Consider the following 25,446-nt stretch of genomic DNA (forward strand, 5'->3'; position numbering starts at 1 on the left):
CAGCCCAAGGGGATGGCATCTTGGATGTGTTCCCACTACCAAGAATTGAACTGGATGAACCACATCAACACGAGCTCAGTTATGTCAACGTTGATGATTCTCCCAATGAAGATAGCAATGAAGGATCTCACTCTGAGGATACACTGCATGACAATTGTGACAATGAAGATGATGCGAACGAGTGTGAAACAACGCTTCCAGCTCCTCGACGCAATCCAATGCGAGTTAGAAAAACTCCCACAAGACTTCAGGATTTTGTTATGTGCAAACCCACACATCCAATCTCCAATTGTGTGTCATACAAGAGAGTGACACCGAATCATGCTGCATTCCTAAGCACTATATCCAGTTACCAGGAGCCTCAGAATTTCCACGAGGCCAACAGCCAAGAGGTGTGGAAAGAGGCAATGCAAGAAGAACTTAAAGCTCTAGATCAACACAATACCTGGAGCATCACCAAACTTCCAACAGGCAAGAAAGCAGTAGGTTGCAAATGGATTTATAAACTCAAATTCAAGTCAGATGGTTCAATTGAGAGACATAAAGCAAGACTGGTGGCTCGGGGATTCACTCAAACATTTGAGGTGGATTACAAAGAAACGTTTGCACCTGTGGCCAAAATGAACACAGTAAGAGTGTTATTGTCTGTAGCTATAAACAAAGGATGGTCCATGTACCAAATGGACGTGAAGAACGCATTCTTACACGGTGATCTCAAAGAAGAAGTCTATATGAAATTGCCACCAGGGCATCCACAAAGCAATGAACCGAATGTGGTGTGCAGATTGCACAAAGCCATTTATGGCCTAAAGCAGTCCCCACGAGCTTGGTATGCCAAACTAAGCTCAGTTCTCACTATTGTTGGTTTCAAAAGCAGCAACGCCGATTCCTCACTATTTGTTCGCACAGGAGCTGTGGGCACATTAGTTGTGCTTATTTATGTTGATGATCTGATAATTACGGGTGATAATACTGACGAGATCTCCACTCTCAAACAGTCTCTCAGACAAAGATTTGCAATTAAAGACCTTGGGATATTGAAGTACTTTCTTGGTATAGAAGTGGCAACCTCACATAAGGGACTGTTTCTTAACCAAAGAAAGTATGTCTTGGATTTGCTCAATGATGCTAACATGAGCGATGCTAAACTAGCCACCACTCCTCTTGACAGTAAGCAAAAACCTAGCTTGAAAGGCACGCCACTCACGGATATCACCCATTATCAGCGATTGGTTGGAAAATTGATCTACCTCACAATCACTAGACCCGACATCACCTATTCTGTAAGTCTTGTGAGCCAATTCATGCACTCCCCGACTCTTGAACATTTGACTCTGGTTAAACGGATCTTACGCTACTTAAAAGGTTCAGTGGGTCGTGGTATCATCATGCGGAAGAATGACAACACTCAAGTCGTAGGGTATTTTGATGCTGATTGGGCAGGCAACGCAATCGATCGTAAGTCCACCTCCGGCTATTGTACATTTGTCGGTGGAAACTTGGTCACCTGGAAAAGTAAAAAGCAAACTGTTATCGCCAGATCCAGTGCCGAAGCTGAGTACCGTGCAATGGCTTCCACTGCGTGTGAGTTGATCTGGCTCAAGGTTCTTCTGTGTGATTTAGGATTTCCTGCAACTCTTCCTATGTCCTTATTCTGTGACAATCAGGCAGCCATGCATATAGCATCTAATCTCGTGTTTCACGAGAGAACGAAACACATTGAGGTTGACTGTCATTTCGTTCGGGCACAGGTGCAGTCGCAGGTAATTCAGACACGGTATACACGAAGCTTCGACCAGTTGGCCGACATTTTCACCAAGCCCTTGGCTTCTCATCAGTTTCAATGGCTTCTGTTCAAGCTTGGATCCATAAACCTTCTGGATCCAGCTTGAGGGGGAGTATTGGAAGTTGCTTTCTTCCTTAATTCAAGGGTGTCAACTCAAGGGTGCTTTGCTTTCTTCCTTAATTCAAGGGTGTCAACTCAAGGGTGCTTTCCGTAATACAAGGGTGCTTTCTTCCTTAATTCAAGGGTGTCAACTCCCTTAATCAACTCCTTTAATTCAAGGGGCTGTTATTTTATTTTTTCCTAAGCCACCTGTTGTGGCGTAAAGCAAGAGGAGCAAGAGGTGTGAAATCTCTTATATATTGCTGTACAATTGTAAAAGAATAGATGGGTGAAATACAATTCAATCCTTGAAAGTCAATAAAAGGATTATCAGATGGCCATTGATCCATATACACAAGTGTAGTATACATCTTACTCTGCTACTAACATTAATCATTTTCCCAGTTGTGTTGCAACTTACCAGTTACAATTTTCTTTTGGTCATTCCCACTCCCATACTTAAGACAAGTTTATTGGATGATTGTGGATCCTGTTCTACATAGAATAGTCTAAGCGGTTGAAGCTGGACGAAAATTTCATGGCGCTGATAAACAGAAACCGTAGTTTTCCCGATCCTCGTATCCTAAGGTGACCAGTCCGAAGGAGGCGGACGGGCGATTGTACCGGATTGAGATCGTTTCCTCTTCTTTCATGAGAGTGGCGTGTTGTTCTAATTAGGAACTGTGAGATTGCAGTAGTTCTTGCGGTAGCTTGCCTTTCTTCAGTTCTGTTAGGGATGAATGTTTGTGATTTTGTGGTAGTGATATTTTGAGCATTTTGTACCCTTTTCGTTTTTGCCTATTGCTCTTCCCGTCTAACTCGCGTAAGGCTAGCTAAGAGTATCGCCAAATAAGTCAAATTGTTTAAATTAGCAATAACGATAATAGAAGACAGCATTAATGTTTTCCAATCGAGAAGCCGAATCTGATGTGGTATAACATGGATTGACATCTCTCATTCCCTTGCTGTCAAATTTAACAGCACCTTCAGATTTTTTTAATTAATTATTAAATGTTTTTTTATTAATTTTTTATTAGTTTAAAACATTATTCTTTTGTTTCTTTTTATTCTCAATGTAAAGAAAGTACATGAATTATTATTTTATATTTAAAATTGACATATCGGTTGGAGAACAAAAGTTTAAAAGATGTCAAAATGTCATGCAAGCCTTCAAATTTAAATTTTAGGTTTAAAATTTGACATCTCCTTTGGAGATGGTCTAACCAACTTAACTCATGTTTAAAATGTTTTTTTTTAATAAAAAAAAATTAATCAAAAGGACCTTCGAAAACAAATTTTTATTAAACACACCTTATAATCATTTAGTAAGTGTTTTTTATTAATAAAATCTTCCAAGGAATAAGATAAAAAATAAATTTACATACACTCTCTTTTAAGTTGCGGTCTAAACTAATGCATAACTTGGGTTTCCATCAATGCGATTCGGGTTTGAAACTTTTTGCTTCCCTCTTGAACGCTTTCCTTTCTCTTAATAATAATAAATTTAAAAAAAATCTAGAAAATAAAACAAATAAACAACTGAAACCTTGACTTTATACAGAAGGGCACCACACAAAATTCCAATTGTATTTCAACACAAAATACAATTTTCTCACTTAAAAAACAGAAAGGCCGCAAACAATTAAAAAATAATTAAAATAAATTAAATTTCCGAGCTTTCTCTAACATTCTCGAACTTTCAATCGATTCAGGTCAAAATCTCCCTCCGCCGCCCAAATTTCCGATCTCGCATCAAAATTTCCCGGATTTCCACCAACATGCCGCTAAAACCACCGTCGAGTTACGGCACCACCACCGTCACCGCCGTCCAAATCGACCCCCAAACGTCCAAAGATCTCACCTTTACCTCCCGCCCCAAACCCCAGACCTCCTCCCTACCCCTGTACCCCACTATCACCTCCCAATCCGTGTACCCGACGCGCCGCCCATGGCGCGAGCTCTTTTCTCTCACCTCCTTCTCCGTCCCATCCAACTACGCCGACGCCATGGCGCGAATCAAGCGCAACACCGCCTACTTCCGCGTCAACTACACCATGGCGGCGCTCTTCATCGTCTTCCTCAGCCTCCTCTGGCACCCGATCTCCATGATCGTCTTCCTCATCATACTCGTCGCCTGGCTCGCCCTCTACTTCCTCCGCACCACCCCCGTCGTTCTGTTCAACCAGACCTTCGACGACAGGGTCGTCGCCATCGCACTGGGATTTGTCACTGTCGTGGCGCTGGTATTCACTCACGTGGGTTTAAATGTGCTGGTGGCGCTGATCGTCGCCGTCGTGATTATTGGGCTGCACGCGGCGTTTCGGGTCACGGAAGATTTATTTCTCGACGAGGAGACCGCCGCGGAAAACGGGTTGGTCTCGGTTGTTGCCAGCCAGCAGTCCCTACGCCTGCCGACCACTTACACCCGGATTTGATTTGAACCCGGTTAAATCGGGTTTCCGGGATAATTCGGATTTAGAGTTTACTGAGGGGGTTGGATATTATTTTACCAGGAAAATTGGGATTTTTGTGGGAATTTTTTGGTTTTTGGAGGACTGTTATGCAAATCGTAGGGGGAAAATGTAGCGATTGCAGTGGGAAAGGTGTTTGATTTTTTGTTTTTGCTTTGATATCAAATGGTCGGTAAAGATTTGTTACTACTACTACTTATGTAACAGTTTATGGTGTATTTTCTAGTATATTCAGAGTATTTTATACTTCGTTAATACTCCAGAGTAATGTAGAATTTTCGTTTGAATGTTGTTCAATTGATGATAAAATCTTACGGCAATGTTGTACAATTCCTGATGGACATGATCGAATTAAGTAGTATGAGTATATTTAGTCTCTCTCAATCTTGAGACATCCGTAGGACTCTCCTGATTATGGTAGCTTTCGTATTGGGTATGACCGAAGTTTATATTTTTAGGGCAAAGATTGTTTACCCTTCTACTTTCGGTGTTCTTTTGTTTGTGTGGTCATAATTAAGTTACGTCAACATTTTATATTACTATTCATTTTTATCTTATTATCTTTATAAAAAAAACAATATAAAATGTTGACGTGTCTTAATCGTGATCACACAAAACAGAAGGGCACGGAAGGACACCGGAAGTAAGAGGGCAAACAATCTTTGTCCATATTTTTGGGAGAGGTTTCATACAAACGGTTTTGTCAGACAGGCCTGTCAAAGATTTTTTTAATGCTTGCATCCAAGTTTGAGAAGAACTTTAATAGAAAAGCTTGATGGTGTGCTTGGTTGGGCACTTTCACAAGGAGTGAGATGCCGTGTATTGAGAACTGTAACTATATGAAGTTGAATGGTACCTTAAGAGGGTTAGTTATTTTATAAAAGTGGCGTGACCAATCATGTGATTAAACTAACTAATGTTCTCTCAATTTTGATATTGTTTTACTGGTCTTTGTCAAATGGTTGACATGGTCACTTTTCCTGTAATTTCATAATCCAATTTAACTCAATTTTTGAAGTTTAGAACTTGGAAATGGCAAAAACTCAAATTTGAGATTTGGCATTTGAACTACCACAACTTTGATTCAGAGTTTTCAAGACAAGTGAAACATTATTTGTGTTCTTCAATCCTAGATTTAAGCATGTTAGAAGTCCGACCATTTGAGCTACAAGTTCTTTGGTCAAAAATCGAAAGTTGGTCAAAACTTGGCCACCATGTGGAGGGTAATTCAAGAAGTGGGCGCATTACATTAGCTAACAGACCTAACTCACGTCTACCGAATTTCAAGGTTTTACTGCAAAATCTTAATCGATTTTCAGAAATAAAGAAGCCGATGAAGAAAGAGAGACCATCCAGATGGTAGGAACAAGTTTCTTCATGTATTAAAAATATAAGTGAACAATTCCTTCTCAGAACAACATTCAACATCGCAATTCGTATCAACGACAAATCATTCGGGAAACAGAACTACGGAAACACAGGCCACGCTTTTAATCCTCCTCTAGATTGATGGAGTCCTTGAACTTTCCATACAGAATTTTCTTCAACTCGGCCATCTGTGCAAGAATAGAATCCTTCTCTTCTTCAAGTTTCTCTAAACTTTTGCTCGTCGCCTCTTGCATCGCTTCTATCCTGCTCTCTACTTCTTCTTTTGGCACGTGGGCGAAGACTTCACCTATCTGGAACCGGACCACCTCCTCGTCAGTCAGAATCAACTCGTTGCTAGCATCCTCCAGATTATCCGTTGATTCCTGGACGGCAACATTGGATCAAGAAGAAGGCACATCTTACAAAATAACAGGATAACAAATAAATAAATGCACTGGTCAATAGAAATGACGTTCAAGTCCAACTGTTAACAGTAAAACGTATGACTGAGTGTTGACAGCCAACCTGATACAAATTCTTAAAAAGTTTAAGAGGAGAAAGGCAATATCCAAAAACAATTAATGTCACAAAGTGATGGCCGACTACTCAATGGACTAGAGATCTACGATAAGACTCCCAAGGAAAATAGAAAACGTACATCAAGTTCACAAGACTCGGGCAATGGAACAGTCAGGTATAAGCCTTTATCCTCCCATGGAAAATCAATGGTGCCAAAGTAAACTTTGACTTAAAGAAACACGCAAAATGATCATAACACAAAATCCCAGCATGGAGGCGTACTGGATAAAGTTGATGATTGGTAAGTTGGCATATATCAGGAACCATATTCCACGCCGACCAACAAGTTTTTTCATGTTAAACCATCCACTAAAACCATGGAATCATATGCATTTCCACTATCAACCTTCTTCGAGGCGACTTTCTGAACTTACTGCCAGTTGTACAACATAAAATTGGTTGCTTTCAGGGTAGTTTGAGAAATCATTTGATAAACCAATCCTGCAAAACCTAGAAGACTAACGAACATACCAATCCGTCTTTAGCTTAGCAGCAGCGAGGCAATCGGTAATCATATGCAATTCCACTATCAACCTTCTTCGAGGCGACTTTCTGAACTTACTGCCAGTTGTACAACATAAAATTGGTTGCTTTCAGGGTAGTTTGAGAAATCATTTGACAAACCAATCCTGCAAAACCTAGAAGACTAACGAACAAACCAATCCGTCTTTAGCTTAGCAGCAGTGAGGCAATCGGTACCATCTCTTTTCTTTTCGTTTAATCAATAAACAGCCAGTTAGCTTCTCTCTTCACTGTTTTGCACTTTCAGATTGCAATCGCCCTCTCTTCCCGCACCCTTAATTCAAAACGCGGTACAAGTTCTACATACCGTCGACACGAATCCATTTAAACAAGTGCATTTCTGATTTTATCAGATTCAAGACACAAACAGAATATGCATTCTACAAATTTTTGCAATCACATCAGGTATAGGAACAAAAAGACTTGATCTTTAAACAAAAATAAGAAGAAAAAAACTAAGCAACCCCAAACCCATGAAATTTGAGACAAAATTACAACGTGGTTGGACGAATTTTCGAACCTCATCTCAAGAAATGCAACAAATCAAAACAAAATCCCATTAAATATAAAACAAAATAAAAAAGCCAAAAAATTAATTACCTTGGCAAATTTGATCTCGTCCTCGAGCTCGTGAAACCGGTTATTCAATCTGCCAAATTTGTTGATGTTCTGCTGGTCCTCCCATGTCACCTCCGTCTCAGATCCTCCACCCTTTTGCCCCAATACCAAAAATTCATAAGTTGAATAAATATAAATAACAAAACTTTTTGCACGGAAATATTTGAAGTAAATAAGTACAGAGACATTAATCATGCGAATGAAATATTGGGTTCGAATTCACCTGCTGCATATTTGATTCAAAGCGTTGAACGAACACGATGAAGAAGCTCAGTTAACGGTGAAGAGTAAAGTCTGTCAAGAACACAAGAGGGTACTGTGGGCATTTCCGTGCTTATACCTAATTAGTCAACGAATTGGGCTGTTAACAACACAAATACAGTTGTGGGCCTTCCAAGTAAAAATAAGGAAAATAAAATTTGGGACTTTTAGTGATGAATTGACAATTTACATATATAGTTCTACAATACTTATTACATGACTTTCTGTAACGACTAAATATGGCACCAATGTTTATTTGCAAACACTCATCATGTGTCTTCATGCGACGTGTATTTTTTTTAATCCAAATATAGCTTCAATATTTCTTCTTACAACACTCATCAGGCAACTTACGCAATAAGGAAGTTTTTTTCTCCAAATGTCGTCTCAAATCTTCCTGCAACGCCTATCACATTACCTCATGTATTGAGAGAGTTGTTCTCCAAATATAGCCCAAATGCCCATCTCTTTAATACTCTTTTTGTAATCTGACTAGTGAAGTTTTTCTATAACACTTATCACGTGACCTAATAGTTCCAACTTTAGAGTTACCTTTTTCTTCGGCCTCATCTGGGCAAACTATGTTAGGGTTTTAAGAAGCCCATTCCAATGCCAATGCATGACCTAATCTGGAAAGAGATTCTCTCCAGATCTCACTCTCCAAAGCACAGAGATTAAGTGATCCGGGTCTTTAAAATTTGATCCAATAGCTAAAAACAGAGAAGTTAGTAGAAACTTTTAAAAGTTATAATAATTTTTAACTGTTGGATCAAATTTTAAAGGTACGGATCACTTGATCCCTAAGCTTTGGAGGAAAAGATATGGAGATGATCTCTTTTCACCTAATCTGGTGGGAAATAAAACAAGACCCTAGAAATCAGGGTTTTGTCAAAATTCAGAAATGTCAAAGGTTTTTTGTGTCTAATTTCAAAATACCCAAGAAATCAGGGATTGACCTGAAGAATTGCATCCAATTAGAAAACAAGTGGTAACAAAAATGCCACCAGTAAAATAATCACATAAAACTCTGTAGATAACATCATCTAATTTTAGCCATTCTTGCAAATTTACCACCTTCTGTTTCTGGAAAGAGTACTCCACTTCATGACCTAATTTTGCCTCAAAATTGCATGCATGCTAGCAAAAACTCATGGCAGCTGCACATCAGACTACCCATCTAGTGACTATTAATCTTTTCTTTTATCTTGTATGTTCTTCTTCATCAGCAAATAATGTCAATGGTGGCGGATTCAGCGTCGAACTCATTCGCCGAAACTCGCCAAATTCACCATTCTACAATCATAATACATCTCCTCCAAAGAGCTTAAGCAATCGTTTTCGACGTCTATTGGAGCCGTCCAATCCAAACATACCGCAATCAGAAGTGAGACGCGACTTTGATGGCGAGCATCTCATGAAGTTTTCAATCGGAACTCCACCTGTGGATATTTATGGGGTTGCAGACACAGGCAGCACATTAACATGGACGCAATGTGAGCCGTGTATCGATTGCTACAAGCAGAAAAATCCCAAGTTCGACCCGAGAAAATCGTCAACGTATAGGAACGTTTCATGTGGTGCACAAGAATGTAATTTACTCATAGATTCTGGCCCTAACTCTTGCTCATCATCTTCTGACCATCGTCAAGAGCTCTGCAATTACAATTACAGCTACGTAGACGGTGCAACTACCATTGGATTACTTGCGAAAGAAACAATCACGTTGAAGGCCGCGTCCGGGAAACCGATTCCCTTACAAAATATTGTGTTTGGTTGTGGACATAATAATACAGGAGAAACGTTTCAGGAGAACCAAATGGGAGTAGTAGGGCTTGGAATTGGAAACATGTCGTTTATTTCCCAAATTTCCCCTGCAGTTGGAGGCAAAAAGTTCTCCTACTGTTTGGTTCCATCCCATGCAAATCCCACGTCCACAAGCAAGATGAGTTTTGGGAATGGGAGTGAGGTTTTGGGGGAAGGGGTGGTCTCAACGCGGTTGATCTCCGAGCTTGACAATAACGCTTATCGCGTCACGCTCGAAGGCATGAGCGTTGGAGACAAGTTTGTGCCTTTCAATTCATCCGGTAATGGGGCTTCGCCAGGGAATACTATTCTCGATTCCGGAACACCAAACACGTACTTGCCTCAACAATTTTATGATCCTTTGGTGACGGAGTTGAAGAAGCAGATTGCGATGAGCCCCAATGAAATAATGGACCCAACTTTTGGGACACTTGTTTGTTACAACAACAAGAACATTTTCAAAGGGAAAAAAATTACCGTGCATTTTGAAGGTGGTGCTAAGTTGCAGTTGACACCAAATCAGATATTTTTCTACCACCAAGAGTTTCAGAATTTCTGTTTTGCAATGCAGAATTCAAGTTATGTCACTCGTGATGATTTTATTGTTTATGGGAATTATGTTCAGTCTAATTTCTGGATTGGTTTCGACCTAGAAAGAATGGTGGTTTCGTTTAAGCCAACTGATTGTACAAATAGTAGTAGCAGTGTTATTGCTACTCCCTTTTCCTTTTCCTCCACTTATGTTTTGAATTTTCTTTTATTTGTAATTTTGACGTTCTAGAAAATTATAAAAAAAATGGTGTATTGTGAATATTTTCTCTATTTACCTTTTTCAACTAACTTTGTGTATTTCTGCATGCATGTTAGACAAGTCATATTTAAGTAACTGCACAATTTAGGCTTTAACTAAGATGGTCTTCGGAATTGTCATAACTCTTCATTTTGGTTTCTGCGATTTAAAATCGATATATAGAATTGATCTTTAAGATTATCCATCATCAATCATTTTAATCATTTTATCATAAATCTCTGTTGAATTGAAGAAACCACCAATTAAGGAAAATGATTGATTTGACAAAAATATCCTTAATTTAAATGAGATTTCTCACTGAATAATCAAAATGATTGATGGTGGACAATTTTAAGATCACTTATATCGATTTTAAATCTCAATGATCAAAGTAAAAAATTATGCCAATGTCAAAGATCATTTTAGCAAAAAAACCTTACAACTTATGGATCGATGGGATTCTTAAAAATAGACACAAATTAACACGCACGTGTTCGAATCCATCCCAGATGTATCAGAAATTCATACAAATGAAATCATAAACGTGTTCAAAGTTTGAAGTTTTTGTAAATTTTATTTAATATTTTAGTGCACATATTAAAATTTTAAGTTCAAATAGATTTTTCCATATGGCATATAGACCTGGAGAAGTCAAAAGTTTGAAAACTCAAAAAATGAGGTTCAAGCTTTAACCAGGGTCGACAGTAACAACAGAACCTAATAAAACAAGAGGCGTGGAGCTTTTCACACAAAAAAGTGGCCCCTGTGTCCTCTTCCAAATATTCTAAAATTAAAAATATCAACCCTTTCTAAGATTCGAATAAGAACTCCATGTGTTACTAATGTATTTTTAGCCATTAACACAACCCTAGGCACCTTCTATTTTAGCACTAATTCCAGCTTTCTCTGTTCTCTTACATCTTCTTTCCTGAAATTGAATGTAATATATGGCATCTGCAGATGTAGTGACTATGATTTTGATCATTTATCTAATGCTATATTATAGTTCAGCTATAAAAGTGGTGAATTCTGATATTAATGACGGGTTTAGTATCAAACTTATTCGCTAAAACTCTCTAAATTCACCACTTTACAATCATAATCATAAAATTTATCGACATCTTATGGATGAAAGTACCCCACAATCAAAACTAAGGCGTGACAAAGAGGGTGGTGAGGGTGCACAACTTATGAAGCTCTCTCTTGGAACTCCACCCTATAAGATTTATGCAGTGACGGATACAAGAAGTATGATGTTGTGGACGCAATGTGAGCCGTGTCCGAATTGCTACAAGCAGAAAAATCCCAAGTTTGATCCGAAAAAGTCCCCATCATACGCAACACTTCCATGTACTGCACAAGAATGTAGTCATGCTAATGACACTGGCTACACCTCATGCTCAAAGGATGATCAAAAGGTCTGCAACTACAATTACACTTACATGGATGATTCAATAACGCAGGGGGTGGTGTCAAAAGAGACAATCACATTCGGATCCAGCTCCGGGAAGCCAGTTTCGTTCAAAGATGTTGTGATAGGTTGTGGACACAACAATACTGGGAAAACCTTTGGCGAAAACGAAATTAATCGATTATTTCTCAACTTGCTCCTTACGTTGGAGGCAAGAAATTCTCACATTGTCTCGTGCCCTTTGATCCGGATCACCCCAATGATGCAAGCATCATGAGTTTCGGAAGGGGAAGTGAGGTTTCGGGTGAAGGTGTAGTTTCGACTCCATTAATCACCAAACATTGCAAAACCCAATATTTTGTCACGGTTGAAGGAATCAGCGTCGGAGAACAGTTTGTGCCTTTTAACTCATCAGGTTCGGTTTCAAAAGGGAACATGTATCTCGACTCGGGTACACAAGTGACAATGCTGCCACAAGATTTTTACGGCAGATCGGTTGAACAAGTAAAGAAGACGATGAATTCGTCACTAAAACCAGTCGAAGTAAATGACGAGTCTGGAACTTTGCTTTGCTACAACACCACGGAGAATCTCCAAGCACCATTATTCACGGTTCATTTCTACGGCGGTGCTAAATTGCAGCTGTCACCGGCACAAACTTTCTATCAAAACAAACAACATAAACTACACTGCTTCGGAACGCTTAACTCGAGTCATACCATAGGTGAAGGAATTGGTCTCTATGGAAGCTATGCTCAGTCAAATTTTTTGGTCGGTTTTGATCTTGAAAAGATGTTGGTCTCCTTCAAGGCAGCTGATTGCAGAAAAACTAGCAGTACTAGTAGTTCTAGTCCTAATAGTGCTTTTGCTATTCATATTTCTTATTTTTTCAACTACGTTTTCAGTTTTATTTTGATTGTAATTTTGAGAATTAATTAGTTGAAGGAGCATATGGGTGTTTACGTAAGCATTTCTTTTCCAAAAACTAGACATTTTTATGATTAATGCTAAAACGTACTTTAACTAGCATCCTAAGTCAGCCTTCCTGCCTCCAGGGTGTTGGAGACCAAAAAAGGCATCCCATGACGAAGAAACATTTCACCTGCACATATATAATGTTTCAAGAAAAATAATAAGTCGCAACTTAATGTGCCAACCAAAAATATAAGTCGTACAACAGCAAAACCAAAATGTAACTAGTTTTTTTGTGCTTTTTAATAACGAGACCGGGCGGAGTTGAACTTCGAAGCTCTCCCAATAGTTGGAAGGAAAATAAAAAACTACAAAGGCTTGCTTGAATAAAGGCTTACTCTCCATAAATTCTTTTTTTTACTTGCCCTTATGGATCTCCAATCGAGAAACTGTATACAAGCTCCGCGGCTAGTCTCTGCTCTTTGGACTAGTATGGTGGTTGGTTTTCTTGTTCTCAAAGAGGTAAAACATCTCATATGTCGTGACACGCAGAGCATGACATTTACTTTTATAAAGTCCGTATAACTTCTAAAAAAAAATTCATTCTTATGAATAAAGTACCATTCAAAGAGTGCATTTTTGACATAAGTAAAGGACCGTTCTCTACCAAACCTCTAATTGGTAAGATATAACTTTGTGTAGTATGGCCAAAATAGTTCATGCGTAGTTTCGAACTTTCAATGTCCCAACTTTTTCCTAGATCCTCTTTTTCATGCAAAAAATTACCATTTCCTATATCCTCTTTTCATGCAAGACATCGATAGTGTGTAAGCGGGAGTGAATTTAGGACCTTGATCGGATGCATGGATAAATTAATGTTCTTAATCACTTAAGTTATGTCCTGCTCTATTTTGTATTCTTAGCCAAATTCTCTTACATATGCACTCTTGCGCTATTTTGTATCCTTATTGAATTCCTTTTGAAGAGAAAATTTTCAGTGTGCTCATAACACGGTCCGGTACACCAAATGTTATATTACAAGTGATTGAAATTTTTTTTTAGTATCCAACCACTTTATAATGATACGTAATGTACCCAGCCGTGTTCTGGACACACTGAAAAATCTCTCAGGTTCAATTTCTATGCCACCTGGGACTAAGATTAGATCTTCTTGGTTTTATCAAGTGGTGGTGATGGCAGAAGACCCAGTAATATTCCAAGCCAGGAGCCAAGTATTTACTCATGTAAAATGTAATTAATATGGATATTATTATTACTGTGATATTAAAAAAAAAAAAGTTGATTACCAAAAAAAGAACTTGAAACCAAAGAAATGAGGTTCTTGCGCATGCATGCTTTGACCAGAAAAGCGTGGCCTGAAAACCTCTCCCATGCAAATTTTCTAAAAACAAGCATTGCTAGCTACTTTCTTATTAAACCCATCTTTGCAGTACTTTTCTTCTTCTTCAATCTAAATCCCTCTCCTAAGCTCTCCTATGGCAGCTGCAGGCACTACTGCTTTATACAATCATATAATTTTGATCACTGTTCTAATTTATCTATGCCATAATTCAGCTACATCTAGAGTAGCAGCATGCAGTGGTATTAGTACTAATGGCGGGTTTAGCGTACCACTTACTCGGCGAAACTCCCCAAATTCGCCATTATACAATCGTAACAAAGTTTTTCGGCATCTCATGGGACCAGCCGGTGACCAAAACAGCCCACAGTCAGAAGTAACACGGGACACCATAGACGGTGAGGGTGCACACGTTATGAAACTCTCAATTGGAACTCCGCCATTTGATATTTACACCGTCGCTGATACTGGCAGCTCGCTCATATGGACGCAATGCGAGCCGTGTCCAGGATGCTACAAGCAGAAAAAACCCATGTTCGACCCGCGGAAATCCTCGACGTATCATATCATCCCATGTTATGCGCCAGAATGTAATGCTACTATTGATGATTTCTCATGCTCAAGAAGTGGTGATCAAAATGTTTGCAGTTACAATTACGTTTACATGGACCAGTCGAAGACACATGGAGTAGTCGCAAAAGACACGATTACCTTGGCGTCCGGATCAGGCAAGCCGGTTTCGTTCAAAGATGTTGTGTTTGGTTGTGGACATAACAACACTGGGGAGAATTTTTCTGAAAATCAAATGGGAATGGTAGGGCTTGGCCTTGGGAACACATCACTTGTTTCTCAAATCGCTCCCTACGTCGGAGGCAGAAAGTTCTCCCATTGTCTCGTGCCGTTCGACCCTGATCACACGAATGCTGCAGGCACGTTAAGGTTTGGGAACGGAAGTGAGGTTACTGGTGAAGGAGCGGTTTCGACGCCTTTGATCATTAAGGATCAAAACGACAGGTACGCGTACCAATATCATGTGACAGTTGAAGGAATCAGTGTTGGAAACACATTTGTGCCTTTTGACTCATCGGGGTCGGTTTCGAAAGGGAACATGTTTCTTGACTCTGGAACACAAGTGACAGTACTACCACAGGATTTCTATGGCCAATTGATGGAACAAGTAAAGAAGGCAGTTGATCTGAAACCGGTTCTAGTAGGTGACCCGAAAAACGGAACTCGGTTTTGCTACAATACAAGCACGTTGGATCATCTCAAAGGAGCGACATTGACAGTGCATTTTGACGGCGGTGGTAAAGTGCAATTAACACCGGAACAAGCCTTCTTCCATACCGAAGATGATGGATATAAGCTGTTGTGTTCTATGTTGATGAATGCCACCGAAGTTGCAAGTGAAGACCTTAATGTTGCTATTTATGGAAGCAACGCTCAGTCGAATTTCTGGGTCGGTTTCGACCTTGAAAGAATGACGGTCTCCTTCAAGCCAACTGATTGCAGAAAGAGTAGTGGAGATGGAAAGAGTAGTGGCGATGGAAAGAGTACTTCCACTGTCATTCAATTTTCCTATTTTTACACCTGCCTTATTAATTTTCTTTTATTTGTAATTTTTTCATTGTAGAAAATCGTTCAAAAGAAGAAAAATAATTTCCGCACACTCTTTTCACGACTTACACCTCCATTGATTTCCTTCTTGACTTATTTAATCCAAAAATTAGAAATAAACAAAGAGTATGCACATGAAAAAACGGGATGATTGGAAATTACTTCCTGAAAGAATATGAATATGAAAAGAAAAAAAAAAAAAAAAAAAGAATTTAGGGGGTTTATTCAATTGGGGTTTTGAGGGATTTTTATTTTTATTTTAAAAGAAGTTTATAACATTCTAGGTGTATTCAATTAGAAATTGATTTTAAAGAATTTGAGAAAGTTAAGGAATTAGAGGGAATTGGAGAGATTTCATAGTGTATTTTAAACATCCACAAATCTCACATCGTCCCATGGGATTTCAAGAGAATTGAATCAAAATTTTATATGGAATCTTTACAAATCAATTAAACTCTATAAAAATCCATGGATTTATAAATCTATTAAAGTCTCTCAAATTCTCAATTTAATACACCCCTTAATATATAGAAGGGTTATTATACAAATGGTCCATGAGATTTGCATGATCAATAGAAATGATCTTCAACATTGAAAATCAATAGAAATGGTTCCTGAGATTGTCCACCATCATGATTTTGGTCATTCCGTTAAAAACTCTTTGGGCAATTTTCAAAACTTTGTAACTCAATCGATTCTTAATCAAATTCGACTCATAATATATCAAAATGAAGATAAGAAAGTATAGAACAAGATTATACCTATTTGGAAGCCCAATGATTGCCTGAGATGATTGGAAAATAGCCTGAAATGTGACTGGTCCGCAGGAAAACTGGAAAACTCGCTGGAAACTGGGTAAACTTTAAACATTCATAACTTCTTCAATACTCAACGAAATCGAGTGATTAAAAAACGAAAATCATACTTCTCGACGATACAAAGAGAATGGTATCTTTCTTTACTGCTAACTCACTATGGTTTGGCCGGAAAACGGCTCAAAAGTGGCTAACTCGAAAATGATTAGCCACTTTCGAACCGTTGTCCGACCAAACTACAGTGAGTTAGCCTTTGAAAAAGGTACCATTCTCTTCGTCTCATCAAGAAGTATTATTTTCGTTTTTGAATCACTTGATTTGGTTGAGTATTGAAGAAGTTATGAACGTTTAAAATTTACCTAGTTTCCGGCTAGTATTCCAATTTTTCCGCGGACCAGTCACCTTTCAGGCTATTTTCCGGTCATCTCCGGCAACCATTAGGCTTCCAAATAGGTATAATCTTATTCTACACTTTCCTATCTTCATTTTGATATATTATGTGTCGAATTTGGTTAAGAAACGATTGAGTTACAAAGCTTTGAAAATTGCTCAAAATCGTTTTTAACGGAATGACCAAAATCATGGATGGTGGACAATCTCAGGAATCATTTCTATTGATTTTCAATCTCAGGGACCATTTCTATTGATCATGCAAATCTCAGGGACCATTTTGTATGATAACCCTGTATAGAACAAACATATGATCTAGCAGATAAACTCAGTTGAAATACCAGTAAAATCTGACAACAGGTACTATACATATTGAACTGGTAAACGATGAAGACAACATGAGATGAAAATTTTATTTGTTCTTTCAGAGATTTCGAACCCTACGATCAACAACAAAAGAGAAACTTTCATTGTTTTACCTAGAAAACGAGAGTTTTATTGGTTCTTTCAGGGATTTGGAACCCTACGACAATAATTGAGGACCATTACAAAATCTTTAGCCGAGGAGCCAACTGTTGCCGGTACCCTTTTCGTTGTTGGTGCTGTTCGGCACCACATCTCAACTAGGGTTTCTAGATGCCATGTTGGAAGCACTGGCTGACCCCGACACAGTATCTCCACCTACAAGGAAATAAATTAAAACTTGAAGGCTTGAAGCAAAAGTGGAAATGAAATCACGCCCTATTGCTTCTTTTATTGAAAATTAAGAGAAACATTCGTTTCAAAATGCATGCAATAAACATCAAAGTGTTCCAATGCGTCGCGTAGAAAAATGCTATGGCACTTAACTCATAGCATCCATGTCAGGGAAAATGCAAGCTTTGTGTATAATAGGAAACAGAAGAGAGCTCAGGTTGCGGTGTCAAACTATGGTTTGATATATCAAACGCGAAAATGAATTTCTAGGTTTTCATGAGCAGCCATAGTAATGTCAAAAATTCGAAATCTTCTCAGCTTTGTAGGAAGACAATCAAAATATACTCACCTCATTTTCACTGCTAAGTTCAAGTTTCATCGCAAGGTACTTCTGGATTATTGATACGGGCATTTTACCATCCCTACAAATTAAAGAAAAAGTAAAGTCAATACAACTTAGTCCCAATATAAACATGGAAAACGCTTATGCAACTTAAAAGCCAAATCGAATTTTATCTCCCACGCTGTAATAACAAGCTAGATAACTGCAGGAATCCAGAATAACAAGTATGAACACTCAAAAATAGAAATATTGCAAGATTTAATACTTGTGTCAACCAAAACCATTTTTTAATCATGGATCGATGAAGATTTATTGAAATAATTTCTCAAATCCTTCTTAAATCTAAACCTTGAACCAGTTACTTATAGTGCTCGCTAACAGGAAAGTAGTCATGTAGTATTTTCAATATCGCTTCACATTCATGATTTTTTAAATTCACAAATTGGAATTGATTTGGAAAGACTTGGGGAAAATATGTGGTTCAAATATATATTTGGGAAGGGCAGTTGACTTAACACTGTTCTGTTTACGTTTCTGGTGTATACCATTCTTACCCGTTGATGATATATTTAAACCATGTGACAAGTTTACACACGGTAAAAGATTAAGAAATTGTAACCTCGAACCCTAAAAAAACCATAGACAGACACACACAAAGCTGAACACACATTTTGGTACTCGTTGCTCCGTCCTATACATGTTTCAGATGATTAAATCACTAAGATATGACAACGGATCAGTGTAAAACAACATTACCATAACATCAAAGGAAGTAAAAGGAATACAGAAACTAACTTTATTTTCAAGCAACATGCTGATATCTGTGGCAATGAAATTTCTCCTTTCCTGAAGAAATTTACATCAAAATCAGGGATCGGCATGAAAGAAATCAAAATTGCGCTCCCAAAATATAAAAAACCATATGAATTTTATAATCAATAGAACATCTCACCAGTCTTCAGATGCTACCAAGGAGAACCAAACAGGAACATTTCTATACTTAACCCCACATACATCTAGCATAGGTTGAGTTGAGGCACTTGCTTCCCCAGATGCTGCTACCCTCTTCTGATTAGCTGCACGCACCCTTTTACGTTTCACCGGTCCTGATGCCCCTGCTCCATTACTATTATTTTTTCCTCTTGCATTCTGGTTGGCCTCCTTTTTTTTGGTTTTGGGCGTATATGCATTCCTGATGCAGTCCAGAGCATTTGGCGATTCTCCTTCTGCCTTATTTTGAGACATATAAAGTTCATTATCAAGGGAATTGATTGGATCTGACGTGGCATGCAACCCTTGTGAATTTGGCTTCGAGGACTTGGTTCGGTTAGCAGCCTCTACAAGACAGTTTAAGGGAGTCCACAGGTCAGCTTTCCCTTCTGTTATTTCAACGTCATTGTTCATATCTTTGTTAGGATTTCGCTCATATGAATGCTCAAGCAAATCCTGCATAATTGAATAAACATGCAAAAATATATATCGTTAACAGGTTTCAAATGTACTCAGGTCCCCCAAACAAAACCATTTATACTACCAGACAACAAATTGCTTCAGACACTACTTCACATTGTATGTATGTTGCCATGATGTCCTCGAGAGTCTCTTTTTTTCTATAATTTATCCCTCATTGGTCGGAACAATTGTAGTTCATTACTCATGTTGGACTGTAGGCCATGGATCACCGTCTCACATCATCTACCTTAACTGGGCAGGTGTCTCGTCATTCTATGGTGTTTTTGACTTTTTCTTATTTCTATTAAACAACAATGTCAAATCCACTCCAACATTGCTATCATGTAAAGACATTGTGAATATATCAATAAAGAAAAATTCAAGGTACAATAAGTTAGGGGGAACATGAAGCAAAACCCTAAAACAGTGTCGGAAAGCCAATTAGAAACAGAGAATGGAAATGGGAAAGTGGGAAAAGAGGACCCCTGCTCAAACCAACAGCGAAAGTCAAATATAGAGGATGAGAAATCACTTGAAACAACTCCTAAAAGAAGTGAACGTTTGGGCCCCAAAAGATCATGAACAAAAACTGCACCAACACACAGAGGACAAGAATCCCACCAACGAACCCCAGTATGATCAACACCAAAGTTTGATAAGCAATCAGCTACCTGACTACCTTCCAATTAATATGAGAAACCCAAATCCGCATGGAAGAGAGAATGATGCAACAGTTAGATAAACCAACCGATAAATGCAAGGGCACCTGGCAAGATTTTTGGGGTTTTTTTGACTTGAAAAAGGTTGAGCGTGATCATTTTCACTCAAGCTTGAGAGAGAATGTTGAAGAATAAAGTAACGAAGACCAGCTAGAAAATCTTATTTCCTACCATAAAAGAATATTGGTTTTCCTTTCTTTTTACAGGGTTTCCTAGTTCATGTACGAGAGTGACCTGATTTCCGAAGTGAATAACTTGTGTTAGAGTTATGATGGATGTATCGTATTGTCTAACTGTTGTCTCAACATAAAGCATTGGACTTGTTTGGTTTTTCAACGAAACTAAACATAAATGCTATTGTTTCGTGCGAATAACCAAAATCCTGCCCCCCTTTACCTGGCTCTTATTTCGTGCGAATTCAACAAGATTACCAGTTGAGTTAGAGCTCACTGGATGGTCTTCTGTAGAATCATCCTTCTTCGCAGGTTCTTCAGCAGAAAAACTGCATCCTCGTAAAGCAGCACCCTTTCTTGACAAAGCTCTTGATCTCTTTCCAGTCATACCTGACTGCACTGGAACTTTGGGGGCACTGACTACCAATGAAGATAATGATCTCTCCTTCCTTTTCACTGGCAACGAAGATGGCGTAACATCAGGATCATTAGCTTCAGGCTTGTTAGCTTCAGGTGCATCAACTTTCTTTCCTTTAACAGGAAATATCTTGGCTATAATATCGTGCAAATTATGGTCTGGCCTGCAGATCATCAAGCAACATCCTAAGCATGTGTGAAACATTTTAACGTAAAGCTCCAGTGCACATTTACGATATTGTGATTGGAAATTCAGTACAACAAAAAAACTATTGACTTGTTTAAAATCACATGACAGAGTGCAAGTAGGCACCCTAATCACAGATATTGGTATCTTGATAAAGCATTAATTATGGGATAAAAAAAATCTGCCTTTATCTCAGTCTGGAAAGTTTCAAATTATTCTGATGATTGATAAAACATCAACTTTCTAAGCAAAACCACAGTTACGTCGTTAATTTTTTTAGAACCATTTACCAAATCTACTTACTTTCCCTATTGCTAAACGATAATAAACAAGCGTCGATTTAATATCTCCCCTATGGTAGGTTGGGAAGCAGGGCAATGCAACTAACACTACATAAGTATAGGAGTCCACTAATTTCACTTCTATAAGTTACCAACAACACCATGCATTTACCTAAAACCGGCTAACCAATACGTGAAATTGTAATTCAAGGGAAGATGAAGCGTCATCGTTTCAGAATATAGGTACATTTACCTGAGTTTTTCGACAGGTAAAATTCCGAGATCAATTTCACAGACGGGACAGCAGTCCCCCTCCTCATCTGATAACTTCTCGTAAATGCACGTCCTGCAAACTGGTTTCGAATTCAACATTTTACAAAAGTAAGCATTGAATTACAGAAATAATCGAGAAAATTCTTCGAAAACAAAGCCTTCTCATTCAATTCTATGGAAAGGCATGGCAATAGAAACAAATTAAACAAAAATTCAAGGAATGACACGAAAATTTCACGACGTGCTCAGGTGTTGATCAACACAAACAAGAAAATCACACATTTTAGTGTCCAAATTGCAGAAACAATCGAAAATTTGCAACCAAAACACAAATTATGCAGAAATGGAAAAACAAGAACAGACCCAGATCATAAAATTAGCAGAAAATTATGAAACAATTAAGGGAAGAGGAGATTAAAAAGAAAACTCACACGTGTGGAGGCAGAGTGAAATAGTTGTAGCCTCCTTCAACAGCTTATTACAAAGAGGGCACGTCATGCATGCCTCCAGTTTCGCCCTCTTGACTTTCACCACCTGACCACCACCATCACCAGCCGCCATCTCTTCCTCCACCTCCTCAGTCCTTATAATCTCCGAACCTCTGTGTCTACGTTCCCCTCCCCCACCCCCCAAACCACATTCAACGCCCGACCCGACAGAGACGCAGAGGTTTTCGTATGATTATGTGAGGAAATTAAGGAAAGGGTGGGGCTTTGTTTTGGGTTTCATCGGACGTGTCGGATGGTTGGAGGTGTCGGATCTGAGGGGAGTGAAGAAAGTGGCGGGCTTTTGGGGCGAAATTAAGAGAAGGGTTGTGATTGCTTGCGGGAAAATCACGTTCGGTATGTTGGGGATTTTTGGACAAGGTTGAGCTTCGATGAAAAAACACGAGCGAGAGAGTTTGGAGTGAGAGAGAGAGAGAGAGAATGTGTGTGTGTGCGTGTCTTTGAGAGGAGAGAGGGAGTTTTGCCTGTGATTTTGGTTTTACCAACTCTCTTGTATACACGTTACACGTAGCGGTGAGTAGGCCCTGCACCTAATAGGTCTAGGTTCAAATATTTTCTTCCAGGATAAGGTGGTTTTTTTTTTTTTGGGAAAATGACGGATTTGTTACCGTTTTAGGTGGCATGCTTATCCAACATGTAAGTATTTCCATACAACAAAGTGACTCTATTCGTTGTTACAGTAATATCATGTGATTTGTTAATCTTTTGAATCTTTTTAAGTTGGTGTCGTTTTAACAAGTTTTTAACGTTGTGAATCATTTTAGGAGGGTGTATTTAATTGAGAATTTGAGAGATTTAATGGATTTTTTCAGGGTTTAACTGATTTGTTGATATTCTATGTAAAATTTTGATTCAATTCCCTCGAAATCTCATGGGAAAATATGAGATTTGTGGATGCTTAAAATACACTACAAAATCTTTTCAATTCCCTCTAAGTCCTCAACTTTTCCAAATTCTCTAAATTATAATTCTAATTAAATACACCTGGAATGTTATAAACTTCTTTAAAATTCTAATTGATACACCCGATTTATAAGAATTTTAATAAACTATTTTAAAATCCTGATTGAATACACATTGAATTTCAGATAATCACTCAAAATCTTGTTTGAATACCCCTAGATTCATTAAAAGAATTAAAATGTCTCAAAATCCCAATTGAATACACCTTCCCTTAAATTGGCAGCGATGTAATAATTGTTTAATGTTGTTAAGCATTTTTTATTGCATACTTATTCAAAGAATAAGTTTATTTCTGCAAACAAAAGTGACTCCATTCGTTATGACATGCTTATTTTGTCCGAATCGCTTTAACGATAAGGCGGCCTTGGCATTGCCATTTCTGTTGGTGCTGCACCGATCAACACTCCTCACTGTTGCTTGAACTCCAATCCCGGCGTTTGTCACACACACACACACACACACACACACACACATGCATACATACATTATCTAAGATTCTATAATACGGCCCACAAGTCGTAGTTGTTTGGCTGTGGATTATAGGGAAAACTTGTCGCTCTAACATTCGTCAGCACTTTGTCTCCATGCACTGCCGGCCATGGCCAAAACACAGAAGATGACTTTGAAGATAAGGTGGGAAGGCTTTTCAACCTTGTTGAATGTTGGTGATGCAGTAAGATTTATAAGAAAGAGAAATCGAACGAAATTCCAAAGTTAGAATCCACAAGGAAATTGAGTAAATTCAAGTTTGTTGAATAATAGTCGAAAAGATGACAATTCTAACACCCAAGCGGTGTATTTATACATCCAAAACATAAAACCAAACCCATAAGAAAAAGTTAAAGAGAAAACAAAATAAACAATTAACAAACTGCCAAAGTTATCCCTATGTCAGGAGCAAAGCTACCAACACACCGTTCTTTTGAAAATGACATATTATAACCCTAAGTCCGATGCCAAAACCCTAATTTGTAATCCTTGGATCATGTTGCCTGCTTTGCACTTCTTGACCTACCCTTCAATCCAGTCATCCATCTGTTCATCAATTGGACTAATTACTTTTAGAAACACAGTTAAACAAACACTACTGAAAGTGCTTAATCTGGAAGCCATAAAAGCTAAGATAAAGCACACATAATTAATCAAAACCCTACCCCCGTTTACTAGCAACTTATTTTGAGAGGTCATTGCATGCGCAGGAGCTCACTGGATAATATTCTGCAGAATCATCTATTTCCAGAGGTTCTTCAGCAGAAAAACGGCATCCTCCTAATGAGGAAGGTGTAACATCAGGATTATTAGCTTCGTGCTCCCTAACTTCCGGTGCATCGACTTTCTTCCTTTTAACGGGAAAGATATCTTGGCTATAATATTTTGCAAAATATGGTCTGGACTGCAGATCGTTTAAATGACATCTTAATTAAACACGTGTAATTAAGAACATTTCAACGTAAAGCTCCCGCACACATTTGCAACATTATGATCGAAAAACTAGTGCAACGAAAAAAACTACGCACTTGCGTAAAGTCATATGACAATGTGCAAGAAGAAACCTTAGTTACAAAAATTTTAAATTTGTTATAAATTTTCAATGCAAAACCACAATTAGGTCATGATTTTTTCCAGAACCATTTTCCAAATCTGTTTCTTTTCCTGTTGTTAATCGATAATAAACAAGCATCGATTTATTATCTTCCCTACGGTACTTTTTTTTTTTCTTCCAAGAATAGAATTATCTTCCCTATGGTACTTAACTTTGGGAAGGAAGGTAATGTGACTAACACTATATACGTATTCAAGTCCACTAATTGCATTTCTGTAGGATATTTACTTTCAAAATGAGTAAGGTTTATGTCTCCCCTCTTTTCTTGTATTTCGTTTTTCTTGCTTAATGAGGGATAAGGTTTATGTCCCCTCCTGACTAGGTATAACTTCTTTTTTCATATCAATAAATTTCTTTTGTACCTTCCATGTTTTCCTAAAATAATAATAATAATAAATGAATGAAAATAAAAATTTCGGTAAATCCTTAATAATGAACCCCAGGAATCAGCGACACGATGCATTTACCGTTAGAATATAGGAACATCACCTGAGTTTTGTCATAGGGAAATTGCCGAGATAAGTATCACATACTGGACATCTGTCATACTCCTCTGACAGTTTATCGAAGATGCACTTTCTGCAAACTAGTTTCGGATTCAGCGTTGAATTAGAGAAATAATCGAGAAAATTCTTCTAAAAGAAAACCTTTTTCTTAAAAATTACTAGGAATGATACGAATTTTCGCAACGTCTTCAGGTGTTAATCAGCAAAGACAAAAAAATCACACATTTCAGTTTTCAATTGAGGGTAGAGGAGATTAAAAAAAGGAAACTCACACGTATGGAGGCAGAATGAAATGGTTGTAGCCTCCTTTGACACCTTATTACAAAGACCGCACTCAAGCATGCCTCGATGATCTCCCTCTTCACTTTCACCACCTGACTACCACCAGCGGCAGCCATCTCTTCCTCCTCCTCCTTAATCCTCATTATCTGAGAAAGACAATGCTTTTTTGTTGTGTATTTGTGCTTGCACTAAAAACCTTTTACCAATTCTGTTATATAACACGTAACATGTAGTGAGTAAGCC

At 38.2% G+C, this 25,446-nt stretch overlaps 3 protein-coding genes, 1 long non-coding RNA gene and 3 pseudogenes across 7 annotated transcripts; 4 read left to right on the forward strand and 3 right to left on the reverse strand.

The window, feature by feature from the left end:
• The first annotated feature begins 3,492 nt into the window (after positions 1-3,492).
• LOC137746124 (PRA1 family protein E) lies at positions 3,493-4,611 on the forward strand. The gene has a single exon (XM_068486196.2). The coding sequence runs from the start codon at positions 3,664-3,666 to the stop codon at positions 4,318-4,320; it is 657 nt and encodes a 218-aa protein (XP_068342297.2). The 5' UTR covers positions 3,493-3,663; the 3' UTR covers positions 4,321-4,611.
• A 1,102-nt stretch (positions 4,612-5,713) lies between these two features.
• On the reverse strand, positions 5,714-7,805 carry LOC137745601 (putative prefoldin subunit 4). Its single transcript, XM_068485577.2, has 3 exons — positions 7,667-7,805; positions 7,426-7,536; positions 5,714-6,107 (listed from the first exon to the last, which is right to left on the reverse strand). The coding sequence occupies exons 1-3, from the start codon at positions 7,673-7,675 to the stop codon at positions 5,847-5,849; spliced, it is 381 nt and encodes a 126-aa protein (XP_068341678.1). The 5' UTR covers positions 7,676-7,805; the 3' UTR covers positions 5,714-5,846.
• Positions 7,806-8,762: 957 nt separating this feature from the next.
• LOC137744740 (aspartic proteinase CDR1 pseudogene) lies at positions 8,763-10,288 on the forward strand (annotated as a pseudogene). Its single transcript, XR_015954247.1, has one exon. The product of XR_015954247.1 is annotated as an aspartic proteinase CDR1 pseudogene (transcript).
• A 956-nt stretch (positions 10,289-11,244) lies between these two features.
• On the forward strand, positions 11,245-12,647 carry LOC137745421 (aspartic proteinase CDR1-like; annotated as a pseudogene).
• Positions 12,648-13,972: 1,325 nt separating this feature from the next.
• On the forward strand, positions 13,973-15,613 carry LOC137745422 (aspartic proteinase CDR1 pseudogene; annotated as a pseudogene). The gene has a single exon (XR_015954515.1). The product of XR_015954515.1 is annotated as an aspartic proteinase CDR1 pseudogene (transcript).
• Positions 15,614-17,118: 1,505 nt separating this feature from the next.
• Positions 17,119-22,317, reverse strand: LOC137745172 (E3 ubiquitin protein ligase DRIP2-like). 2 transcript variants are annotated; one of them, XM_068485076.2, is made up of 7 exons: positions 21,775-22,317; positions 21,324-21,423; positions 20,409-20,766; positions 18,794-19,287; positions 18,637-18,687; positions 17,848-17,920; positions 17,119-17,483 (listed from the first exon to the last, which is right to left on the reverse strand). In XM_068485076.2, exons 1-7 carry the CDS (start codon positions 21,902-21,904, stop codon positions 17,310-17,312), a joined length of 1,380 nt encoding a protein of 459 aa, XP_068341177.2. In that variant the 5' UTR covers positions 21,905-22,317; the 3' UTR covers positions 17,119-17,309. The 2 variants fall into 2 exon arrangements, with proteins under 2 accessions (XP_068341177.2, XP_088537738.1); XM_088681612.1 differs by lacking the exon at positions 18,637-18,687 and having other exon boundaries at positions 21,775-22,315.
• A 1,227-nt stretch (positions 22,318-23,544) lies between these two features.
• Positions 23,545-25,443, reverse strand: LOC148692128 (uncharacterized). The gene is made up of 2 exons (XR_015954009.1): positions 25,194-25,443; positions 23,545-23,847 (listed from the first exon to the last, which is right to left on the reverse strand). It is a non-coding gene; the product is annotated as an uncharacterized LOC148692128 (long non-coding RNA).
• Between the last annotated feature and the right edge of the window lie 3 nt (positions 25,444-25,446).

Source organism: Pyrus communis, chromosome 12 (genome assembly GCF_041283825.1).
Source record: "Pyrus communis isolate YQ-2024b chromosome 12, ASM4128382v1, whole genome shotgun sequence".
Classification (NCBI taxonomy): Eukaryota; Viridiplantae; Streptophyta; class Magnoliopsida; order Rosales; family Rosaceae; genus Pyrus; species Pyrus communis.